Here is a 26,704-nt window from a genome sequence, read left to right on the forward strand (position 1 = left end):
ACAGCTCGCATTGTGGACCCTAGGTCTGCATTCCAGCTACTGTTCACGGAGGACATGGTAAAATTAATTGTGGACAGAACAAATCTCCAGGTGAGACGGTCCGAGACAGATTGGATTAATGTGGATGCAACAGACGTCAAGGCTTACCTCGGGGTGCTAATTCTGGCTGGAGTCCAGAAATGAGTCCACCTGGAGCCTGTGGGATGACCACACAGGGCCAATCTTCAGGGCCACCATGCCCCACCGCAATTTCCAGAAGTTCAGTTCAAATGTAAGATTTGACGACAGGCTGACCCGACTTGGTCGTTACCGGGATGACAAGCTGGCGGCGTTCAGGCCGATCTGGAATAAGTGGCTGCACCTTCTCTTTAACCCCGGGGTGGACGTCTGTGTGGACGAGCAGCTGGTCAGGTTCTGAGGCCGCTGCAGATTCCGGCAGTATATGCCCAGCAAACCAGCAAAATATGGAATCAAGATCTGGGTCACAAGTGATGTTTCCACATCTTATGCATGGGATGTGCTTTTGCTGAGCACCAAGCACCGCGAGCCCGCTGTGAGTGGAGAGGAGCTCAGAAGCCTGTGATGATAATGGACTACAACCGGTGCAAAGGAGCTGTCAACAGCCTGGATAAGGTATGTGCTATTAGCAACTAGGGATGTTAACCGATGACCGTTTGATCGATGGTTGACCGTATCAACGTTAACCGATCTAAGTTGTCGGTAGTCGGTTAAAATTTTTTTTCTAAATTAGGCTATTATAGACAGTGGACTAAACGCTACCACAGTTAGCCATCTCATTCCAAGATTTTTTTGTGTGAAGTGAACAAATCCCTCACACTAAATTTTTCATAACTCGCCTTTTTGTACTTAATAAACCAATAAAAACATTTAGCGCGTGCTCACAAGGTTTGCGAAAAGTAAAGGCTACAGGCTAAAACACTCGAGGTTAGAGCCAGGGCAGACGACAGGATGAAGCGTGCAAAGAAAAGTAGTGTCTTCGAAGCTGTCATTTTCTTAAATGAGCCGCGGCAATGTTTCAAATGAGCTTCTAACGCTAGACAAACGCCTTTATTTTCAACGCGATCACCTTGTACCCAAACCATTTCGAAACTAAGGAGCCATTTGTCCTCCGATTACATACAAGCTCCTCAGCACCATGTTTGCGGGACTCATGTTTCGCGCTGTAGGGGATTTTAAAAAAGTGACGTGAGTGGAAGGGCGGCGCCGGGGGCAGTGTGTGTGTGAGCGGGAGGCAGAGCGGCAGAGAGAGATGTGAAAGATTGCGAAATTGTAGGCGCGGCTCGAAATGGCTGTTATTTCAAATAGCGTAGCATATTTTAAACTAACTGTTTCAACCGGCTAATGAGGCTCAGTGGTCGGTCAAGAAATTTTTTAGTTTTCGCCATCCCTATTAGCAACAGTAACTCACACATTTATTACATCATAATTATTTTTTCTCTTATAACTTGGGCCAAAAAAATTTATGTTATTCATTTTTCCTAGATCTTTTTTTATTTTGCAGGTTGTTGGCGCATACAGCTGCAAGAGGAAGACAAGTCAGTGGCCGATGGCGCTCTTCTACAATCTAATAGACGTTTCTGCTTTCAACGCCTTTGTCCTGTGGGTGGCTGTTGATCCTTCCTGGAACCAGGAGAAAACCTTCAGGCTGTTCCTGGAGGAGCTGGGGAGGATGCTGGTGTATCCCCAGATGGAGAGGAGAGAGCGCCTCCCCCACACACCAGCCATGGTGCAATCACAGCGGAGAGCAGAAAATTCGAGACATATCCAGCTGCAGACCCGCAGCACCACCAGTTTCAGAACCGGAAGTGAGGGGCGGAGTTACTGACAACGAGACAAGCATGGAGAGCATGGTGAGTTTGTCGGTCAAGAGTTTAATAAACTTGCTTAATGGTTACTTGCATGATGTTCTGATTTTGCATGCTGCGACAGTTTTAACAAGAAAGACCCAAATACCGTTGACTGCTGTGTTTTTGCATTGATTCAGAGCCTCAAACTGTAGGCCTATGTGCCGCACAATGGCCCTCATTTATCAAAAGTGCATACACCAAATTTCCAGCGTACACCCAAAACCAAGGTGACTTTGAGATTTATCAATATGAACGTTGGCGTACGGCACACTCAAATCCTACGCCAGCTCAGGAGGTGGTGTACGCACGTTTTGAATAAGTGCGGAAATGCGCAGAAAAACAATTCCTAACACCACAAAACGCACTGACAAACTAAAAGATATTATATATTATGACCCACTGTAAAAACAACAACAACATAGTAATTATAAACTTCAGTGTTTATTTTTGTGCAACATGGACTTCAATGTTTAATTTGTGTGACTTTACCAAAGCATTTGAATTGTAGGCATTTGTATTCCTTCAGTTGCGAGCCTGTGCGCTTTACCTGACGTTTCAGGGTTAGGCCCGGCAGGTGCGCACGGACTGGGTTCAGTAATGAAAGGCTTTCAATGACCAAAAAATCATTCAGACTGACAAAATAATAAAAATGACATTATTCTTATTTTAAATAATAATAATAATAATACAAATAATAATAATAACGACATTCTTCTTCTAAATAACAATAAGCGTCATTAATAAAAAAAATCATAATAATAATAATAAGAATATTACAAATTGTCATGCAATTATTAATGTGAATGAATGGTACTCCACATCACATCATCATCACTATTGTACACCCCAATACATGTGACGTGATACGAAATTAAATGCTAATTGTTTCAAAACACGTGCTGTAAAATAATGCATTGTGATAGGTCATTTGCTCATCCAAGTTTCTCTTCTTTGCCGTCTTCCGTGTGTCCATGGCGTAAAATGAGGGCGTGGGGGAAGCGGAGACTTGAATATATAGGGGCGTGTTATTCTAATGACGCTCGTTTTCAGCCGTGGCATTTATCAAGCGCAGGTATTGCGTACACCTGGATTTCAAAGGTACGCACAGCTTCATAAATCAGGCGGTGAGAGGAGTGTAAGCATAATCTTACGCCAACATATACGCCCGTTTCTACGCAAGAATGATAAATGAGGGCCAATGTAACTGCATATTAGGAAATCTGTTTTTATTATTTGTGTATTTTTGTTGCAGTAAGATGACAGCCAAAATTCCACCTGGCACATGGGTGCTACTGGAAAACAAGGTTGGTTAAAAAGAAGTCTGCTAAAGTTGGGTCTGCTAAAGTGTCAAACTCTTGTTAATAACTTCATGCTTCTTTTTTATTATTATCATTATTATTATTTTTTTTTTAGGATATCCCCCAACAGATTGGTGGTATGGACTGTGGAGTCTTCATGTTGATGGCGAGACATTATGTTTTTGATATAAATAAAGCAATGATTTTTTTTTTTTTTACGATGTTAAATAAGGAACAAGGAAGCAATTATTTAATTTGACGTTTACAGAGATAATGTTCCTTAATTTTTGCAGTATGCTCTATACCTGGTTTTGGGAGCACCTTTTTGATTGTACATCTGTAAGTAATTACCAGTTCAAGTAATTGACCTTTATGATGTTGTAACAGTTGATATATCAAGATTTCTCTATTGTTGTCTTCCAGTGCGACTTTCCAAACATACGGAGATGGTGGGCTCTTATTTTTCTGGAGAACTTTGGGATTTTCTCTGAAAGGTGGTCACTACATACTTGACATTTACTCCAACCCACCGTTACATTTGCACCCTTTTCTGATCAATTTTAAATTAACCAAGATATCTATATTCCAATGCAGAAACCCTACAAGAGTCCCTTCCAAGTGAAGAACAAGCTACGCTTAGCAGCAGTGAGGCATGTCTCAAATATAAATATAAAACACGCATATCTGAGTGTAAATATATATATAATCTTAATATATAATACATTTGTAAGAAATATTAAAGTCACATTTTCCTTTAATATTCTGTAATGAAGGAGCTCCCAATAATCCGACAGAAGCTGTCAAATGGCTCCCTTTCCAACTGTCATCTGCTCAGGGGTCCAGTGAAGACAAGGAAAACGTCCTCAACAAACTCCTAGAACAAGCAGAAGCTTCCAGAGAGCCCTTTGTATTTAATTTTGTGTTCAGGGATAAGGGATGACATGGAGTTATTTTTGCAGGAATGCAAGGACAAAATGGGCCTAAGAGTGAATTCTTCATTTGATACATTTTAAGTTTAATTTATGCAGGATTGTCATGATAAAATGTGCCTAGGAGGAGTGAATTGTTAATTTTGTAAATTTGAATTTATGCAGGACTATCATGACAAAATGGGCCTAGGAGCGAATTGTTCAATCGATACATTTCAATTTAATTATTTGTCGTATGCATTTTTATTGTTTCTTTTAAAACGATGCTGCTTTTTTTATTGAAATGTTTTATATAGAAAAATTCATGCTGCATATGTTCTTGGCTTTGGAGTAAATGTTTATTTTGAGTCTTGTGAATAAAGTATATTTCATATAAAATGCCCATAAGTTTCTAGCATTATTTTTCAACATCATGATCAGAAATTAACTCTCATAATTCAATGAAACGGATAACTATGTACAATTATATTACACAAGATCAATGTTTTAAAATGAGTATTGTATAAAGTATGACGTTTCGTGTGTAATAAAAGCAAATTACGCTCCAAAACCTTATAGGTGGCGCTACTCGGTTTAGAAGCTCACTTCCGGTTCTGTGGCTGGGGTTCTGAAACTGGTGCTGCGGGTCTGCAGCTGGATACTATTGGAAAAATCATAGGCAAGTGGGTCTGCAGAGGCAAGTGGGGCTGCATACACCCATGACTAGAGGAGGAGGGGTGCAGTTTCTGCACTAACAAAAAAGAAAAATCTCCACCACCTGCTCAAAATGTGGCATTTACGCCAAGCAACGTTTGGTGGACGAGACTACATAAAAGGCGAATATACACTACTTGGTAAGTATTCATTTGTTGTAGTTGATTATAAAGTATCTTACTGTCAAATATTGTTAATACAGTAATATTGACCGAAATGTGTGCAACAGTTAAGCGAGCCTAATTTCACTCTTCAAAGTTGAAGGGAGTTGGCTGGCTAACGTTAACATGGTGGTTAGCTAGTGCTACTTTTGTACTTTTAACGTGCTTGGGTTAACTTATTGCTTATTGCTCTTCGTCGCCGCAATTTTGGACCGGGCAAAACTGGCCTGTAGACAAATAAAAGTAAAAGATGAGATGCCGATTTTCTGTTGTGCGTGTGTCCAAAATGGCGGGATTGGCGGCGACAAGCGTTAGCAGCCAAGGACCTAAGTGGTCAATACCACAACGTTAACGTTAGTTTAAAGATCTATGGCTCGTTCGGTATTTATGCATTTAGGCTGTAAGTGGACTAGTTATGACGGCCTGCCGAGACCGGGCTACACACTGGGTAACAGCTAACGTTAGCTGCGTTGTTTCTGCCATGTGTCATTAATGGCGGCCAGTGTTATTTGTCATTATTTTCGTCAACGACATTTTTTCACAGACGAAACCGAGACGATAACTAAATAAAACCTAGTTTTGAGTGACAAAAACTATGACGAAAATCTATTGACATTTTCGTCAACTAATAAAAACTAGACGAAAATGTTAAACAGTGACTAACTTATTTGGGAACGCAGTTTTTATGTCCCGGTGACCAGTGAAAGTGCAGTCCTAGATAGGAGCCTGGTCTTGTTAGTCCGAAATAGCTGCCCGGAGGCGTTGCCAAGATGGCGGCCGAGTGGCACGACTTGCCTAAAAGGACTTTGGTCAATTGTACTGTAACGTGCTGATCTACCCAGCGGTCTCATAAAACTTTAAAAAGTGTAAACGTCTGGGAGAATGAGTAGAGCAGACATATAGATCATCTGAATAAGAACGATGACGATGGACAAATACACACAACATTATGTCTAAATGTCCGTTTTGGAGAGTATTCACGTAAACTATGATGGTTATGTCTTAAACGGTTGTGAGTGTATCGGATGTGCATGATGCATCAGTGCAATTGGATCGAGATAGGTCTGACTGCAGAACCGCAGAACCATACGTCATAGCAGTGTGAGGACGACAGCGCCAGTATGTGCCAAAGCATACTGTAGATGTCATTACTTTATTATTTCACAAATTCTCAAAAAAACGAGCACGTAGAGGTATAGATAATTTAATTCTTAAAGTGACAGTGGGTAATAGACCTAATGTGGTCTGTGTCCTTAACTTTGATCAAGCAACAAAAGAAAAAGAAAAGCGTTCACTGTTTGTTAATAGCTTTAATAAGGATTAATTATATTTAATTCATACAAATAAATATATCTGCTTGAAAGAATAATGTATGCAAGTAGTTCTAAAGAATATCATTAATTAAAAAGAAGACTGTTTTACTTTAGGAAAAGTATTTAATTTTAAGATTTTTTAAAGTCACAGTAGTTAAATCTGTATCTGTATTGCATGTTAAAACTTAAAAAATCATTCATATTAATAGGTGCTCTATTTCAACCTACAATATTAGCCTAACCTATGTATGTACTAATGTGTTTGACTATAATTAATAATTACTTTTATTTGGATACATCGCCTGAGTATTTCCTCCATTGCTCACGCCTCTAATATATGTATCTCATCTTTTGCAGTTTAAGTTGAAAAGCAGTTTGTGGCAACCTCTATTGATGGTTGGTATAAGACTAACATACTTGCTCAATGCTAGCACAAACTGATTTGCATCATTGTCATGTGATATGTGCTAATTGTCTTTATTCTCCTTTTTAGGATTATGAATGTGGCAGTGCAAAGAATGCAGTTTGGAATTAGCTAGCAGGTATTTGTTGTTGCAACATTTTAGGCAGGTTCATGGGCACTTAAGGGGCAGTTATCGCTATCCATGTCCATACACCAATTGTCCGTGTACCTTTAATACATGGAGTAAGCTATTAAATCACACATACAAAAGTCATGGAAAATATGAAGGTCCAAACCCAGTAGAAGGGTCTACATTCCAGTGTCACGTGTGCTCATGCAGAGAACTTACCAACTGAAAGAGCTTTTTTCCAACACATAAATGGACATCTCAGGCATGATGAAACGGTTCCTTGTATGTTTGTAGGATGCACATTTAAAACTAATGTTTATAGTACATTCAACACACACAAAAACAGGAAACATAACCAACATTCATTGAAAGATTTTAAAGCCAATGTCATCAGTACAAGTCAGTTACGTCAATCAATCAACTGTGCAGATGAGCCTACAGTGTCTGTGGATGCAGATAATGAAAATGAAACATTAAGTTGTGGTGATGCTGCAGAATTGTTCCAGCCAAATTTTATTGACGATAAAATTGGTTGCATTTTATTCAAATTAGAAAATATTGTTCACATTCCAAAGGTGGTTATTGATGAGGTCCTTTCTGAACTGCATTACATTTTATGTACAGCATCTTTGCCTGTCATAAAATCTGTTGTTTCGGATGTAATTCAGAGTCATAAATTACAAGTTGAAGAGTCAGTAGTGGATGAGGTTTCAACTGCTCTATGCAAATCCAATCCTTTGGGAATAGCTATTGCAAAGGATGGCCCTCTTGCTACTGCGTATAAACGCGCACAGTACTATACCTCTCATTTTGGTGTTTTAGAGCCAATTGAGTATATTAGATGCCCAGAGGAATTGGACATTTCAATACATCCCTATATTACAATCTTTGCAAAATTTGCTCTCTTATCAAGCTGTCCTTGAACACCTTAAAACTCAACAAAACCAGCTATTATCTGGTCACGAGTACAGAACCATGAGAGATGGTGAGTACTATAAACAAAATCCTTTTCTGTCTGATGAAGGTTTGAGAATAGCAGTAAATCTTTATGTGGATGATTTCGAGATTTGTAACCCTCTTGGGACATCTCGAAAGAAACACAAACTCTGTGGTGTCTACTGGGTTTTAGGTAATTTGCCACCAGGTTCCCATTCAACACTAAACTCAATCTATTTGGCTGTTTTATGCAAATCAGATGATGTGAAGGCCTATGGCTATAAAAAAGTTTTAGAGCCTCTCTTGCAAGATTTGGTAACATTAGAACAGCATGGTGTCTTTGTTTCTCAGCTTGGTCAGTTTGTTAAAGGTACTGTTCAGTGTGTAAGCGCTGACAATCTTGGAGCCCACGGAATAGGTGGATTTGTTGAGAGTTTTTCTGGTGGGTCCATATGCAGGTTTTGTACTGGAGACAAATCAGAGTTTCAGACTACAGATGTCAAATCAGGTGCTTTCACACTCAGAACCAGAGACCTCCATGATGTTCATGTCCAATCTGCTCAGGAAAATGCAACTATTTGCTGTGGTGTCAAAAAACAGTGTGTTTTAACAGACCACCTTTCTCATTTTCATGTAAGCACTGGCTACCCTCCTGATATTGTGCACGACCTCTTTGAGGGTGTTGTTCCCGTTGAACTAGCACGCTGTTTCAGTTTGTTGATTTCCAAAAAATACTTCACTCTTGAGGGCCTTAACAAATTGATCCAGACATTTCCGTACAAATGGGGTGACAAAACCAATCGCCCCCATCCAATATCACGCTTATTCAAAACTAGCAACACTATAGGTGGCAATGCACATGAAAATTGGGCCTTGCTCAGATTTCTTCCCTTATTGATTGGACACATTTTGCCAGAAGGTGAGCCAGCATGGCAGGTAATTATAGATCTTAAGGACATAGTTGAGTTGGTTGTGGCTCCTGTTCATACAGAGGAAACTCTTGCATATCTTGAGGCCAGAATCTATGATCACAGACTCCGCTACATTGAACTCTTTCCAGACATCAAGCTCCTACCAAAACATCACTATTTAGAGCATTATCCACACATGATTCGTTGCTTTGGACCTCTAATTGCTTTGTGGACTATGAGATTTGAGGCTAAACATAGCTTCTTCAAGCAGGTCGCACGTCATACGAATTGCTTTAAGAATATAGCTCGTTCACTTGCTATTAAACACCAATTCATGCTTGCCTACCACACACATTCCTCCAGTCTCAAGAAATCACTGTTAGAAGTCACAGATGTCTCAATCATGCCTGTCGATCTCCTTAGTAAACTCTGAACCAGAGATACCCAGATGTGACTGAAGTTCATATAGCAAAAAATGTGTCTTGCAGTGGTATACATTACAGTGAGGGGATGCTTATTGTACATGGATCTGTAGATGGACTGCTGAAATTTAATAAGATCATTCAGCTGTGTGTTCTGAAGGAGAAGTTGTGTTTTCTAGTGAAAGATGTATGTGCTTGGTATAGGGAGCATTATGGGGGTTTTGAGCTGTCTGCCTCACCCACTAGAGAGGTTGCCCTAATTGAACTTGATGACTTGGTGGACCCTTATCCCCTTGTGGAATATATAGTTCTGGGTTTGCGTATGGTAATGTTGAAAAGATTCATCATCGTTAAAGGTTAGTGTCATTGTTAAACAAAAATAGTATGAGCTCTTGATGCCAGATAGTCTAGTAGCCAGCCCATAGAGCCCCATTGTGAACCCGGAAATGTTGAGTACACCAAAGTTTTATTGCATACAGAAACTGCTGGATGCTAATTTACATATGTTGAGCAATTTGCATAATTAGCATTATTAGCTTAATCGTCCATTTTGACCACATAATTTGCACTGTATGGGCAATTTCTACAATATGTGAGTGGTTTTAGAGGATGCTGATTTCATTTCTGGCACTTTCAGAATTCAAAATGGTAATTCTATAATAAATTCGGATAAATTGAGACATTTTTTATTAATTTCGGCCAAAATTTTAGGTTATTTTCATGGTAAACAATCTCACATTTCAGAATCACAAGAGCTCTTGCTCTTTGATGTGAATGTTGCTAACCTAAATTTGTTTACATTTCTTGAGGTCCAGTTATGTTTTTATGCAAATAAGCTGTTGCAGCTAGCTGGTGTAGTTGTAATAAGTACGGTATGTTGTAAAGCAAGGGAGCATAGTCTAGTTTTAAAGTCGAAATTCACCTTGCAAATATTTTTCACCTTAATATTCGTAAAAGTCAGTCAAGGGATTTAATGTTGACATTTTAATGTTGATATTACTTATGTTTTCACATTAAGATAAAAGGTGGACAGAGTTATAGTGACAGTATTGTTCAATACATTGTGAATTTCTAGTCAGATCCATTTTGTGGGTGAATCTGGTGTTCAAAAATTAGTTACCATTATTTAAAAATGTCAGATTCTTCTTTTTTTTTTAATTCAGACTTTGATAAGGAAAGGATTAAAAACAGTCGATATTCAGTGTTATTGCTGCTTTCTCAAGTTGTTGTGGAGAATTATTTAACCATTCAACCATTCAACATAGGGTTAAGTACTTTCAAAACAAAGAGAGATGGTTTGATCAGGTCGAAATGTCGGGAAAGAAGTGTCTGTTTGTTCCACGCAGTGGAAAAGTTGGCAACTTTAAAATATTATTATTATTATATGCAAAATTTATTTGCAGCCAGTGTAGTCTAGCAACTCTCTGTTGACTTTCGAGCTGGGAAAACCAAACTCTAGTCAGGCCAATCAATTAATTTATAGAGCCGGTGGGCGGGCTTAACAATGACGGCAGAGTTGTGATGGTTCTGCGTGAATTCCCTGCTACTTGGAAAACAAAGAATGGCGGCTGCTGCTGGCGAACAGCGGTCTTTCCAATCGGCTTTGGCCGCGACTCTGGAGGACTTGGAGTTAAGCTTTTCTTTGAGAAAAGAACAAAGAATGGCACTTAAGTCATTCTTAAAAAAGGTTATGTATAACATAAAACAACCTAAAATTATAACTGAAAGTAATCAGAATTTGCCTAAATAAATCAAAATATGTAATTAAATTAGCTCTTTGAAATCTGAAAATGCCCAAAATGAAATCAGCATCCTCTAAAACCTCTAAAACCACTCACATATTGTAGAAATTGGCCATACAGTGTAAAATATCTGCTAAAAATGGACAATTAAGATAATTATGCAAATTGCTCAACATATGCGAATTAGTATCCGGCAGTTTCTGTATGCTGGGGACCCATACTTAACATTTCTGCAAAAAATGTTTGGTGTACTCAACATTTCCGGGTTCACCTAGTTGGCTACTAGACTAAATCACAAATATAACTAATTTATTGTTTCTTGGCCTCCTCCCTTTTTTCTGCTCTAGATTAAAGGTGTTCCAAAATGGCAAGTCCGGCTGTCCTGCGGATCATTTTTGGTGACGCGTCTGACTCTAGAAAACTGCACCTACCTTATGGAATTCCGGCATCAGTGGAAGAACTACATGTGCTAATAAAGACGTTCTTTCAATTGAAAGAGGATTTCCGGATGCAATACATGGATTGTGATTTTAATGAGTTCATTAATCTAACTTCAGTGTCTGACATTCAAAACAAAAGCACACTGAAAATAATCTGTAATCCTATCTTGTCACCTGTGGAGCCCTGCATCACTTTGTACACAATAGACTCTTTTGGTGAGACCTCGGCTACCACTTGCTCAGAGCCTGAAACCCCTGTTTTGTCAATAGCCTCATCCTGCAATGACGATACGCTGTACACATCAACACCGCATTCATCCCCAGAAACTCGGCCCTCACAATTGGCCTCCTGGCCAAAGGTTTTTCTAATCCCTAAATTCACCTATGAAGCTGAATTTGAACTACAACAGAAAAGCACAGAGTTTGAGACCAATGGAACATACTTCAACCCTGGCCCAAAGCTAAAAGGGGTCATCCTTGATGGCCTTGCGCAAGAAATGATGAAATATACAAAGTATCCGAAAGACTACCAATGTGAAGAGGTAGCAGCAGCTTTGACAAGGGCCCATCCATGTCTGGGGCAGCTGGGATCCAAGACAGGATTTTGGGGATGGAAACAGTCGCTTAAATATAAAATGCAAAACTTTCGTACGAAACTTGGCCGACTTGGACACCCTGAAATCCGTGTGAACTCTTTGAAACACAAACGAGAGGGCCAAGGCAAAGCTGCAGCCAACATCAAAAAGCCTAGAAAGGCTGAAGTTAACTATATTCCTCTGCACCCAAAAGGCGAGACCACAGAAAGCTTAGAGAATGAGAGAATTGCTTTATTGTCAGAGCTGAAAAAGCGTGACAATGAAGTGGTGATAAAAGAAAAAATGGGAAAAACCTTCTCCCACAGACGACTAGAGATTGTGGAGCAGAGGCCCCTGATAGAAGATTTCGTAAACAGATGGCCTGCCTTATTCCAGGAGAGTGAAGTAAGTAAATGTGTACATGTATGTATGAGTTGATATTATAACTTTCTGCACAATTGTATTTACTAGTGCTAAAGGTTTACATAGTCTAATCAGAATTGTCAAATCTGGCCTATACTCGATTGATCATCGAATCGTGTGTGTGTATAATCTTGAGAAGCTGCAGAGCTGCAGTCTCTATTCTGCTGGTAGTAAAACTACCAACTTGCTTGTTGGAGGCATTTAGGGGTTAGGCATCCTGTTTAGACTGAAATTACCCTCTGATCTTAATTAGACAACCTGCTCCTTCCCTGTGTCACCATAACAACCACATTTGGCTAAATTGTGTCTCATTTTTTCACTCCTGCTTCAGCGTGACAACATCAACACCAGGAGGGAGTGTATCCTGAGATGCCTCATCACATACCTCAGTGAAGATCCAGACACCTTCTTCAAAGAATATCTGTTAAATTCATCACAATATGTTTGTCATGTAGTGTTGAACTATTACTCCCTCTTACTTCTCCCATGGCACACTATTTATATTGATAGAGCCCTACAGAGGTGTTCTTATGTACTGGGGTAGACAAGTGATCGTACATGTTTTTGAGTTTAGGGGGGAGTGTGAGTGTGTGCGCTTGGAGTGGGGAGGTTGTTTAGAGTTCTGTTGGCCTGGGGGATGAAGTTGTGCTGTTGATAATGGACATGCTTTTCTAGATGTATTTTTGTGTCTGTCGCCATCACCTGTGGAGCCCTGCATCACTTTATGTCCCCTTATTTCTCTGTCCATCTTTATTAAACACTTGCTGTGTTTTCTGTGTTTGTGATGTTCAGGCACCGGTGACTGAGGATGCAGAAAGGGACCTAGCAACCACAGTCATGGGGATTTATGTGATCCGAAGTGATGGGGATCAGGAGCCTGAGGATGTTGGAGTTGTAATTGAAGGCATCAAAGTCCTGAGCAACTTGGGCAGTGTCATCATGGGTTTCGTAATGCTTTTTGGGCTCATTTATGCCCTTGATCTGAGTTTTCCAGACAACCTCAAATACACCTTCGAGTTTTTCCAGAAGGTCATAATGAATTTGGATGGGCACAAGCTGAATGCAAAGACACAACAGTTGAAAATCAAGCTGTTTGCATAAGAGGAAAAAAACCATTGATGGAGGGTTTAAGACTGAGATTACTTGGGCTTGGACAAGTGTTTAAACCCAGAAAATTTGCCCATTTTAACTCTCCATCATAATTTCTTGACTCTACCTCCTCCGTACCATTCCTCTCTACTTATCTGACTTCATGACTGTCGAGAGGTATTAAAATTGATCTAAAAACAGCTCAATGCGCTGTATTTTTCTTGGATTGTTAGTGGTCAAATTACAACAGCTGAAAATCAAGCTGTTTGCATAAAAGGACAAAACCATGTGACGATCTCCTTTGATGGAGGGTTTAAGACTGAGATTACTTGGGATTGGACAAGTGTTTACACCCAGAAAGTTTGCCCATTTCACCTCTCCATCATAATTTCTTGACTCTACCTCAGTGCCACTTATACGTATTTGACTTCATGACTCGAGATGGATTGAAATTGATCTAAAAACAGCTCAATGCGCTGTATTTATATATTTTTTTATGTTGCAAGTGACATTTACGTTAAGTTATATTAAAATGTCTTCCTTGCTGTTTATAATCGCTCAGAATGTTTTGCGATTATTTTTTATTTATTTTGCTTGTCTTAACTGTGGTCCACAATACTTGTTTTTGTTACCACTTACAACAACACACCAACGACCAAGGCTATTTTTACTGTAAATGTACAGTAGTGTGGAATTTGCCATAGCCTATTGGTTTTTTCTTTCCCTTTATGTAAATGATAGTTCAAGGCAAGCAACTACATATAGAGTTTTTGCAGTGCTTTCTATCCAGCTATAGTGTCTTTATTGTTGATGTTTGGGATAGCTGGGCATTCATTGTTTACCAGTATACTGTTCATTCAAGTTAATATACTTGTGTTTTATCTAGTAAAAAAAGGTAATGTCTTGATATTTTTATTGAAATATGCTCTCCAGACATGTATTAGGATGCATGCAAATCTGCTTGGAACAATATTTTCTCACTTTTTTTTTTTTTTTTGCTGCAGAAAAAGTATATTTTTCACATGTAAATCCTTAAAAGGGGAATGTATTCCTACCTCATTAGAATTTCCAGAATTTATGAATATGAACACTTCTAAAGTTTCCTGCTGGACACAAGATGTCTCCTACTGCACCCCCATGTTCAGTGTATGTGCACTTTACAGCTTCAAGTTTCTACATCACATTAATATTAATTGAATATTGGATCTGACTTGAATTCCAAATTAGTTGTGATATCACAAATCATGCAAGTAGGCATGCCCGTTAAAACTGGATTTTCACTGAGTTTGGAGAAAATTCCCACTTTCAGCTGATGTGTGAAAACAGCATTTCATGTCTCCAACTCTGCACATACATGTTTGATTTTCACTGTGTAGTAGAATAATGTAGAATATATGGCACTTCAGTGATCCCCATGAGGGAAGTTCACACATTATCGCAGCTCTGTTTCATTCTATTTTACATCATTCAGCACGAAACTCAAACATCCAACAGGAAGAAAAACATTTTTGAGTGGAGGGGCTCTAAGTAAATGAAGTTTAAATGTAAATGTATTTCAATAAAATAAAAATAACATGCACCAGGTTTGTCTCATGTGTATGTTAATGGATCAAATGAAAAATGATTTATATATTTATTTGATGATAATAATTCCCTTTCCAATAATTGTGTAAGTTTGAGTTGGACAAATGTAAATCAATTTCATTTAGTTAATGTAGTTATTTTATTTCAGCTGTATTTTGTAAAAGTTAGTTAGGCTAACTCAATTACATACTGTTGTAAGTATTTGATAAAAATAAGTTAGCCTCCCTCATTTATATTCTTTTGCATCTATTTGATACAAATGAGTTAGGTTAACTGATTTACATTCTGTTGAATGGATGTACTCAGTTTGAGTTGGGACTACATATATTTATTGGATGGAAATCCTGCCCACAACTTAATTGAGTTCATCCAATGAATAATTTTTTTGAGTGTAGGTGCTTTTATCTTACAAGTAACTTTAAATTAACGTACCATACTTTACAAAATGATGATAATAACAATTATAATAACGGAAATCTATGGAAGCTTGTTTCCGCCATAGAATTAAAAAAAAGGTAATTGTGATTTTTTTTATCTCACAATTATGACTTTATATCTCACAATTATGACTTTAACGCGCAAATCTGAGAAAACAATTTAGTGTTTCTCACAGTAACTGCCATGCAGGCTAGAATTGCGAAACATTATTGGATAATTCTTATAATTGACATTTCTCTGGGCCAATCGGAATTTTGGCACTTTTTCTCTTGGCCAATTGGAATCTTAGCACTTGCGTCAGAATCTTGAAGCACACAGTGTCAACTGAGCTCGTTGCCATTTGATGAGACGCCTGGCTACCGTGCGAGTTTAATGGAAACTCACGCATGAATTTTCCTGCATTGAACTTGTTTTAGCGCCCGCCAAAGTGAAATTTTGTCCCGCCAAAGTCTTATTTGATCGGTGAGTAATGTAGATGAATGGCTGCGTTTGTGACAGGGGGTATGTTTAACTGAAAGAACGAGCAGAGAGAGAGAGAGCCGGTCGCGCGCGCACTCTCTGTGTAAACGACTTCACCGTCTCCAAACTAGGCGCTGCGTTGCTCTCTCTCCCTCGCACATATTAATCAAAATAAATCGACACGGTGGTTAAAGGTCGGAAGACCAAAGTTTCATGTGGAGCATTCGGAGATGATTTTTTTTGCCTTAATAGGGCTTGGGCGTCGTGAAGTCATACTTGGCGTGGCGGCCATGTTGATGGCCTCGCGAATGTAAACATACAGCAAGTCGAACGAGGAGAAGCAGTTTACCGGGATACGTTAAATAGGGAAACCAGGGACCAGTATGTGGACAAATTTTCCTGTAAAATATCCCGTATTTTAATACCTTCCTCTCATAACATTAATGTTAGCCCTTCCATCGGACCTGTCAGGGTTGACAGCTACTAACTCCACTTTTTTGCCGATTTTGTCCACATAACGTTACTGGTCCCTGGCTTCCCTATTTAACGTATCCCCGTAAATTCCACATCATTTTCGGGACTTTAATATCTCTTTTCTTTCTCCCAACTCTGCTTCTCCTCGTTCGACTTGCTGTATGTTTACATTCGCGAGGCCATCAACATGGCCGCCACGCCAAGTATGACGTCACAACGCCCAAGCCCCATTACTGCTGGGTGTAAATTGTGCTAAATAAGTTGCTTTATCTTCTCTGAAAAGCATTCCGGACATTCAGCTGACATAAAACAACACTTTAATTAAACGAAATAAAACTATACAGTGATGAAATGTTTTCTATGTTAACACAAATCTTGGATGTCCATGTCCTAACTGCTGGGATAATCACACAACGCACACGACACGTCCAATTCGCGAACTAATGACTCCTTTGAACCGATTCATTTTAATGAATGGTTAAAACAACTGATCTTTCCAACAGTGAACTCAGGAGACATCTGAATCGGTGTATAACTAATCAGTAACACTTTACAATAAGGTTCTATTTATTACATAAATTATATAAGAGTACAGTTTGCTAACTCAAGCTTAACCTTTAAAATAAATAAAACCACTTGTTTTTTTTTTAAAGCATATGACTAAATTTTTCCACACAGTGCTATCAAGAATCGATAAGAGAATCGTTAAAGAATTGGATCGATAATCAGAATCGTCAGTGGCATTATTATTGATAAAATCTAATCAATTCCCATCCCTATGTGAAGACAGTAAAATTATAATCAAACATTAAGAACATGTTTTTTTAAGAGTTAAAAGATTAAAACATTTTGCTAACATGAGGTCTTATTGTGTCACTGTCAGTCTTTTTACATCAGTGCAAAACTAGGGTATGCAGATTCATTATTATTATTATACATTATTCATCAGCATGCATTGATTAATCCCATGGCATGTAGCAAAAAAAATGTTTGTTCTGACTTTTCAAGTATATTTTAATCTAATTTATAATTAGCAGTGATTTGGGGTAAATTAGATACTCAAAAAATAAATCAATACCAGCATGACACTTGAGTATGATACACACACTTAGCACTTTATAAACTGGAATATGTGTAATTATACACAAAAATCGCTATACTTTTCACTGAGTGTGCATTATGTGCACATCATTCTTCTGACACTGACAAGTATTTAGCATTACACTCTTGACCCTGTCAACATCTATGGGTTGGTTCAGCTCAAACAAAATTAACCTTATAATTATTTTCCAAATCAGACAAGTTAGAAGAAAAAAACCTGCTGTTACAATTTACATTGTTGACTGATGCCACTCAGTTGACCACATATTCGGTCAATTTAAGTTTTATAATTATAGCACTAAGCCATACTGTACAAACAATACAAACTCAAATCACAAATCAGTAGACGTTTATTTTCATACAAATTTGCATGCTATTTTTCATCAATCCACAAATTTAAAGATTGTCAAAGCCTGTCGACTGCAATATATATAACGCTTTGGCTAACAAGCCCAACACCTAACTGTGGACTGATGAACTGCTCACATTCACAGAATACAGCATTTAACCTGAACAGCTGCACACCAAAAATGAAGCGGATAAAGCTAATGTTTCAAGAACAAACATGCAAGTTAATTGAGCGACTTCTTTTTTCAGATTGAATGGTATTATGTACATGATTCTTGATATCTCTCCAGTGTCTGCTCTGAAGCGCTGGTTCTGCATCTATGCACTCTATGCACTTCTCTTTCCCAGGAACTTTCATCAAAGTTATGCAACTTCCAAGTTGTCGCCAAACTGCTTTTTTTCCCACATTACTCCAGGGCCTTCTTTGATTCTTCTTCTGCACGGCAGAACCTAAATAAACAGTAAACAGAAAGACACATCATTCAATCAAAGTCAAGAAATCATAGAATGATTGCAAGCAGTCAATAACAGGGCTGGCCTGTAAGTAAAAGTGAGTAAGTAAATTACTACATTCAAGTAAGTAAATCAGTCTGTAGGTAGGTGTGATTTTGTGTGATTGTTAATATCAATAAAATCACTATGTATGAATGTTGTCTTCACTGTTCTTGTGTTGTATCATACAACTAAATTGAAGAAAAAGGTAAAAATGTAGAAGTAATAAATTAGTAATGAGCAGTAATGCTCAACAGTTGCAATGAAAAAAGAACTTGAGAGTTTTCTGTGAGAACGGTGTCGTGTTAGCGGCCCCTAAGTTAATAACTAATAATCGTTGCAACGGAAGTGAATCAATCAAAACTAACTTTATCTGGACAATAACTTTATTCTAGAGCTGCTAAAGTTACTGTAATCTCCTATTATCACTGTAAAGTTGCTGTGAAACAGTCCATATTGTTAAAGCGCTGTATAAATGACGGAGACTTGACATGAGTAGTATCAGTGGAGGCAGTAGTAGTAAAAAAATAAATAATTTTAATAAACATGTATCCAAATTAGTCAATATTGAATCAAAATCGGAATCAAATCACAAGAATGGAATTGAAATCTTGAAATTTTTGTCAAGCAATAATAAAAACTGTATCCTACCAGTCATTGTAACATGTTGTCACTAAACTTCATAAAATTCTATTTAGTTACCAAATGTTTTGACAATCACAATTACACTTATTGTGATGCAATATTTGTTTTTACTCTGTGGCTTTTTACAATAAATGCAATAATGTTTTTTGTCCCACTTCCGTTTCTCTCCCTTCTGGCACCTCTTCACGGTTATTTTGGTCATACCATCTTCCTTCTCATAATCTCCCTCATCTGTGGCATGTTCCAGTTCATCACCAGTGTCACCTTTGAGCTCAGCAATTTCCTTAGTGAAGCTAGTGTTGATCTTGTTTACTTGAATTCCACTTTCTTTTGGAGAGCCTGTTTCTTCCTCCAAGCTGGGGACTTCACTGTCGGAGGACGTTGGTGAAGGCACATATACACGTCCGTCGTCTGACTCTGATTTATCAGTAGCACTAAGATTCTGTCAAAACAAACAATATGCAATTGTTTCAGTTTGGAACATCTAATCAAATCAGTTGGAAGCTTCATGTCAGTTCAAATCTTATCTTTCTGCAATACTGAAGAATTGTAAGAACTACAGATCTTTTGCACCCCACACAGTACAACCTGAATAATAAAAATAAAGTATAATTATCACCTTTCTGACCATGTCAACAAAAACTGAAAATGTGTTAGCTTCGTTAAAGTAGAATTTATGACAGAGCTGTTGTGTTGGATTGCACAGGTGTACTTAATGAAGTGGCCGTGAGTGTATATTACATCTATACATCATCTACACACCACTCGTGCTTTCCTAATAGCTATGTTTAATTGTGCTTATTTGACAATTATTTATTTATGTTTTGTAGGGATGCATGATGATATCGGCACAACATCGGTATCGGCCGATAAAAGCTTTAAATGACCATCATCGGCATCGGCAGATGTGATTATTTCTGCCAATGAGCCTTGCCGATAGGGTGGCGTGTTTCCTACGTGCACGTAGTCTCGCGTAGCCAGACCTTCAGACTGACGGCTGAAGGTCTGGAATTCATAGCAGCTTTCTTTGGCCAAGGCCCGCCCATAAGGCCGTTTGACCGACATGTCAAACAACCAATTACAGTTCGTTTCGTTCAGCGGCACGTTCCGGGGCGTGGAAATGTCCCCACAACAACCCCCCCCATATAGTGAACTTCATTTCTGAATTATAACGCTATTATTCATTACTTATTTTTCAGATGAGTTTGTTAAAATATTTCTCCAAGAAAAGGAAGACACCTGATGAGGAAGACAACCAGGTATGCTAATTTCACATTACCTACACAGTGTTTAAGGGAAAGACAAAGCTTAGGCTATCTAACCCATTTAGACACCTAGGCCTATAGCCTACGTGTGCACTGGAGGGTAGTGGAGGGTAGCGCTGTTCAAAGCGCTAGTTGGGAAAGTGAAAAAAATATATAAAAAAAAACCTAGATCGGTCTAAATCTAATTTGCATTGAGTTTTTTTTTCCCGCTAAGATGTCCACAATGCTTTAAAAAAACTTTCTGGAGGAAACACTAGTGGTGGCTCCTACAACATTTTACAATTATTACTGGTTGCCTGATGAAATATTAGACAGGTGACAGAAGCAGACAGACAGGAGTAGTGCAGGTGGTGGATAGAGGAGGAGACCAGAGTGAAGCAGAAGAGCACAATGTAACAGGAGAGAGGGCAGAAAGAGAGGAGAGTGGAGGAGAAGATAATGGCGGCAATACAAAGAAAGCTAAGCACAGGCTCTCAGGCTGGGATCCTGCATGGGTAGACAAAACAAGGTTCAACCCATGGCTCTACCACACAGATCATGGCAAGTACTCAGCAGTAAACCATATCAAGCATTCTACGATTTTCAGTCTAGTGTTTTAAAAATAATACGGAAACAAAGACACTTTTTTCTTTTCTTACAGGAATGTTTTGCCGCATATGTCGGCAGCATAAGCAGGCCCCCAAGAAAGGTGTTTCCAAACGGCCATTTATAGAAGTAGGTAGCGAAATCTACAGAGTTGACTACTTAGATAGACATATGGCAACGGAGCACCACAAGCAATGTGTAAAATCACATGCCTTATTAGCACAAAGTAATTTTAATAATTTTAGTCAATTTCATCAATAAATATATGTCCAATATAGTCTGTTTTTGTTGCAACATCCATCAATGATAACAGATATTTTACCTGCTATGTATAGGTTCTTCAGTTCTAGTTGCCTTAGACCCCATCATAACACTTGAACATGAGGCAATCATTGGGGGCTTCAAATGCCTATATCACCTAACTAAAAGGGAACAAGCACACCACACAAACTATCCAGCTCTGCTGGATCTTGCGGAGTTGCTTGGGTGTAACTATTTTGAAAAGCTAAAGGTGAATAATTATCACACTACTGTTTTATTGCTCATATTTACATTTCATATCTACAAATAAGCTAAGCAAATATAAAAACTCATTATTTCATGTATAATCTAATTTACTTTTAGATTGGAAAAAAGACCAACTACCGGTCTCACCTCATTATTGATGAAATGCTGGAAATATTGGCCAGAGTGGTTGAAGAACCAATTCTGAAAGCGATTCAGTCCTCTGTGGCTATTGGGTTGGAGGTAGACGAGAGCACAGATGGAGTACTGGACTGGAGTAAACCATTTATGTTTGTGATGTATTTTTTATGTCTTTTTATTTTTCAGATATATGGACAATGAAGGGCAGCTCTTCAGCCAGTTCCTGGACCTGGTCAATGTAAGTGATGGGAAGGCTGGAACCATTGTGGCAGCAATAAAGGAAGTGCTGCACAAAAAGAATGTGCCAACTCATAAGCTCTATGGGCTAGGAACAGATGGAGCTGCTGTAATGACTGGTAAGAGTTAACAAAGAGTAATTTTAGTTGCATGAACTTGTTTTTAGTTGGCTTGAATATGAATTGGTTATTGCATGGCTTTGTTTTCTTTCTCTTTTCTTGTAACAGGAAGGTTGAATGGTGTAGCGAAGCAGCTCCAGGATGACTTCCCCTGGTTGATGCCAGTTGCTTGTGCTGCCCATCGCCTCGCCTTGGCATGCAAGGATGCCTCATCCAAGGTTCCCTACATGTCTACCTTTAGGGACCATTTACAGCAGCTCCATCAGTACTTTCAGAACAGTGCCAACAGAACAGCTGTTCTGAAAGCTGCATCACAGTCTTTAGGCCTTGAGCACTTAAAAGTAAAGGTGAGAGGTGAATACTTTCCACTTTTAACAACAATTCTGGTCATTATGGTGTACTCCAGATGCATTGTGTGCTATTATTAATCTTTTACACTACTGCTAAAATATTTTTCAGCAAGTAAAGGATACACGCTGGCTATCACAGCACCTGGCAATTCTTACATTGCAAAAGAATCTCAGTACTGTCATGACTGCCTTGGCTGAGGAGACTGAGGTCCATAAGTGCCCAGTAGCCAAGGGCCTCTATGGTTTTTGCTGCACATACCGCTTTGTGGCTTCAGTATACCTACAGGCAGATGTACTACCACACTTAGCCCGGCTTTCTAGGATTTTCCAGAAAGAGACGGTCAACTTCCTGGCCATCAAAGAGCAGGTACTTTTAACATGCATCTCATAATTGTAAAGCAGTACAATTAAATTCTAGGCTGTTCAATCAGTGCTGTCCAATCAGTGCAAAAAACTGCTGAGGCCTGCAACTGCCTTTATCAGGTTCCAGTGACTATGGCATGCCTGAAGAACATCAAAGATGCAGGTGATGCACAGCCCCCTGGCTCATTCTTGGCCCAACTGCATAGTGACCTTGACAACCCTGCAGGATTGGGTGCATTTAACATCGTCGATGAGGAGGAAAGGGAGAGGAGAGGTAGAGGCCAGGTGAAACCCACAAGAGAGGTCCTTTGGTCCCGGTACAGGACACAGGTACATTTGTTTTGATTGGCTGCTAAGTAGTATCAGTCTAAGAAAAATAAAATGACAGAGCCCAGTCTTAGTTTGATTGAAATGTTATTTCCACAGGGGAGTCAATCATTAAAACTTAATAATTTCCTTTGTGCCATGTTTAGGTAATGGAACCTTATCTTGATGGCCTCCAGGACAGCCTTGACAGAAGGTTCCAAAACCTCAATATCATGGGAGCCTTTCACGTGTTGGGGCCCCAAGCAGCAAAGGAGGATGATTCCATCAACTTTGAAAACATCAAGACCCTGTCCACCAAATTCCTGCAGCAACCGGACAGTCATGCACTGCTAGAATGGTCATCTTTTAAGCAGCATATGCTGACTGGGGCATTCAAGGTAAATTAAACACAATTTAAGTTCTTCAGAAACATGACTGAGACCCAGCATAATCGCCTACTGTCTGTGTTGTAATGTTTCAGGATATGGACCAGCTCACCATAATGAGCAAACTGGTTTCTCAGCATGATGAGTGGTGTCAAATCTACCCCTCCCTCAGTAAGCTGGCAGCCATTGCCCTCACAGTGCCAATCTCGAGTGTTAACTGTGAGAGAGATTTCTCCACTATGAATAGGGTAAGACATTTCAGTGTTATGTGAAATGAAAGGTTGTTTGGCAATCAATATACCTCACATCACTTATTTTTTTTAAATTCTTTTATAGGTGAAAACAGACTTGAGGAACAGGCTACAGGGGGACCATTTAGCAGCATGCATGCTACTCAGCATCAATGGGCCACCTCTTTCCGAATTCCCCCTATAACCGAGCCTTGGAGTTATTTTTCCAAAAATGTTGGGGGTTGGACAGACCTGCCCCCACTGCTAAAAAAAATCCTAAAGGAAACACTGTATAGTATGTACATACACGTACTTGATAGTCATAGCAAACATCATACTGATAGCTACAATAAATGTGGTGCAACAAATAAATATGCAAAAACTGAGTTTAGTTTTAAACTGGTTTCTAATAACTGTCACAGGCCTCAGGTTCTTTTTATCATTTTTAACACCCTTACAAACCCCTTTTAATCTGTCCCTATCGTGCCCACATCTGACATCTTTGTTCCTCCTATATGCCTTTGAGCCCATATCAATCTCCTCCCTAGCCGAGGCGGTCCAGCATTCCCTCTCATCTGCTTAAGGAAGTCTTTGATACTGTTGGACCATATATTTTGTGTCTGGTCTCTGGTTATGTTATTGCTGCCTTTAAATATGCTGTTGCGCAACCCCAAAATCTTTTCTTCAGGCCTATCTCTAAATTGGCTTTCCTATCTAAAGTCTTAGAAAAAGTAGTTTTCAAAGTAAAGTAGTTGTGTATGAAAAGTTCCAGTCCGTTTACAAACTTTGTCATAGCACTGATACTGTACTTTTAAGAGTTTTTAATGAGGGTTAAGGCCTGTTCGTTACAGGATTGATTTTAAAATCTTACTGTTAACTTTTAAATCTCTTCATGGATTGGCGCCACCTTACCTGGCTGAGCTTCTTCACATTCACATTCACACTCCAGCTGAGTGCTGAGATCGACCAATCCGCTCCTCCTGAATGGGCCTGAAACCAGACTCTTAAGTAACAGGGTTGCATTGGTTAGAGTGGCACACTCAATCAAAGCTGGAAAGAATGGAAAAATATGAAAAATAAAAGAAAGGACTTACCTTTGCTCTACCTGTGGTTTTAGCAAATGGCTTAATGACGTAATTTCCTCATGTGACTCACTCTCTTCCTCTGCCAGACTACATAGATTTCGGTAACAGGGTTGCATGCATGTTGTGGGACACAACTTCAGTGCATAATTACTATAATTAAAAAATGTTGATGATCAAACAAATTATTTGGACAATGACATGAACCATATACAGTATCTACAATATTAAACCAGAAAAGTAGATTCAAATGTATTTAAACTGTTTTATTTGTAACAAGTGAAGTTTACACAACACATGCATGTTTTAGTATTTTGCGTATGGATTATTTGAAATTTTAGGTGTGGGACAGAAAATGTCCTCAAATTCTGTAATGCCCCTACTAGTCCACGCTCAAAAAATACCTCTATCAACACCATTGAGTTCACACAGGTGCCCCAAGTAGAGTAACCACAGATTAAGTTAATCACATTAACAATGGACAATTTAACTTTGACAGTCTGAACTTGACAAAATACTTGTTTGTTGCCATTTAGAAGGGTATGTTCATTCTTTCTCAATTGACAACCTGATTTATTTATTTTAGTACAAAATATTTGTTTAGAGTTGTGTTAAATGTGTTTTTCTACAGAGCAAATACCAGTTTATCTAGCATTTTATGAAAAACCTTATGAACCTCATGGAAGTTTGCTAGTGTAACTGTACAAATATTTGTGGGGCCACTGTAAATGAATGAAAGAGGTTGAGGAACAAAGAAAGTACTTGGTCAAAGATTAAAAACTACAGTTGGAATAGCAGTTGAATACACCCAGAAAAGTTATATTGCAGGTATAGATGAATAAAAACAGGGAAGAGGTCATGCACACAGACAGGTCAATCAAAAACAGGGTTAGAAAAGCTACACTGTAAAAATGATGCACTGTTAACTTAGTAGTTCATATTAGGTTTTTTATTATTCATTTTTGACAGTTTCATTATTCATTATTCAGTTTTTATTACGTTTTGTCATGTACCTGTTACTTAAATCATTGCAAGTAAGTTCGCTGAAGTAGGTAGAAAAGGTATGTTTAACCTTGTATATATTTTTTTCTTCCCTCTGGCACTCTATTTTGTTTGTATATTTTTCATGAACTATGTCTTGTTTTTTTTCATTGTGCCTGTTGTTATGTACTTGTTACGTACTTGTTACATTTTCATTTTTGGCATAAGAAAAAGTTAGAAAAGGTAAAAAACGTGGTTCATTTGCGCATGCGCAGTAGAAGATAGCAGTTTGGCGTTCTTGTTCGTTGTCGAGCGGAGGTAAGTAATTTACTTGGAAATTCTGTAAATATGTGAGGGAAAATACTGTCATGGTAATGTTTAAAATTTTATCAGGTGGTCATTAAAGCTAAATAAAACCCTTTGTAATAAACCGTGTTAATAACGCGTCATATTCTGAAGTGATTTTGTGATAAAGACCAACTGTATATTATGTTGCACATTGACTGGATATTTAAAATAAATGACGAGAAAGAGAATGGTGTTGTAGTTGGGACATGTGAGTTACTCAGTTTACCATGTTTTTAATAATAACTCTCATACCATTTCAGGTGAATGCAACGAGCACATGCAAGCAAAAGTGCCATGCGGGACATTTTAATGGACATTTTGCGTTCTTCTTTCGTGTGGTCGAACGAGGGTAAGTTATTTACTTCGACTGTCTTGAAATATGTAAAGGAAATATTGTGTGTGTAATATAAACCACGCAAAATGAACACGTCCCATTCCGAATGAAGGGGTTTATTTTACGGCGGTAAAGTTAGTTTATGGTTGACATTCGGTTTCATACTCAAACTCTCAGTGCATTTCATGTTTTTAGCCCAAACCAACTCAGATACATACTGTAAAAAAAAAACCTTTGCATAGCACAAGCCTTAATTTCAGAAGAAATCCCAATAAAACAATGTAACTGTTTGACATTATGATATCAAACTATTAGTAAAATGTTCAGAAAAATATTGCTTTTACAAAGCTCTGTTTTTGGAATTAGCATTTTATGTTTTATAATAGTTTTGGGACTTTAAATGTAAGCAATACTGTATATCCATTAAATGAACACTGTTAGTGTCACATTCACCGTCTGTCATCGTCCTGTTCACTACACTTCCCAGAATCCTCCTTGTCTCCACACCTGAACTCACTCCCTCAATTACCCACCTGTTCATCGTCTTCATCATCCGTGTCACCTGTCCTCACCTCGTTATAGTTCATTAGTGTCTGTTT

The 26,704-nt window shown here is 38.5% G+C and overlaps 3 protein-coding genes across 4 annotated transcripts in view; 2 read left to right on the plus strand and 1 right to left on the minus strand.

Moving 5' to 3' along the window:
* LOC311289216 (tripartite motif-containing protein 16-like) overlaps positions 1-26,704 on the minus strand; it is a 696,468-nt gene that overhangs the window by 633,345 nt on the left and 36,419 nt on the right. The window lies entirely within an intron of this gene.
* The window catches only part of LOC311289246 (membrane-spanning 4-domains subfamily A member 8-like), a 450,268-nt gene that overhangs the window by 19,166 nt on the left and 404,398 nt on the right, over positions 1-26,704 (plus strand). The window lies entirely within an intron of this gene.
* Positions 525-4,477, plus strand: LOC311289994 (uncharacterized protein). Of its 2 annotated transcripts, XM_084408275.1 has the most exons (6): positions 525-633; positions 1,523-1,871; positions 3,121-3,172; positions 3,590-3,660; positions 3,761-3,816; positions 3,940-4,477. In XM_084408275.1, the coding sequence occupies exons 1-2, from the start codon at positions 583-585 to the stop codon at positions 1,844-1,846; spliced, it is 375 nt and encodes a 124-aa protein (XP_084264401.1). In that variant the 5' UTR covers positions 525-582; the 3' UTR covers positions 1,847-1,871; positions 3,121-3,172; positions 3,590-3,660; positions 3,761-3,816; positions 3,940-4,477. The 2 variants fall into 2 exon arrangements, 1 of the variants encoding a protein (XP_084264401.1); XR_014627269.1 differs by lacking the exons at positions 525-633; positions 1,523-1,871; positions 3,121-3,172 and adding an exon at positions 3,198-3,505.

This window comes from Rutilus rutilus (genome assembly GCF_951802725.1).
Source record: "Rutilus rutilus genome assembly, chromosome: 4".
NCBI classification, from domain to species: Eukaryota; Metazoa; Chordata; class Actinopteri; order Cypriniformes; family Leuciscidae; genus Rutilus; species Rutilus rutilus.

Coding starts and splice junctions, on each gene's coding strand:
- LOC311289994 (XM_084408275.1), top strand. CDS start 583: ATGATAATGGACTACAACCGGTGCAAAGGAGCTGTCAACAGCCTGGAT. Junction 634..1,522: donor CTGTCAACAGCCTGGATAAG/GTATGTGCTATT, acceptor TTTATTTTGCAG/GTTGTTGGCGCATACAGCTG.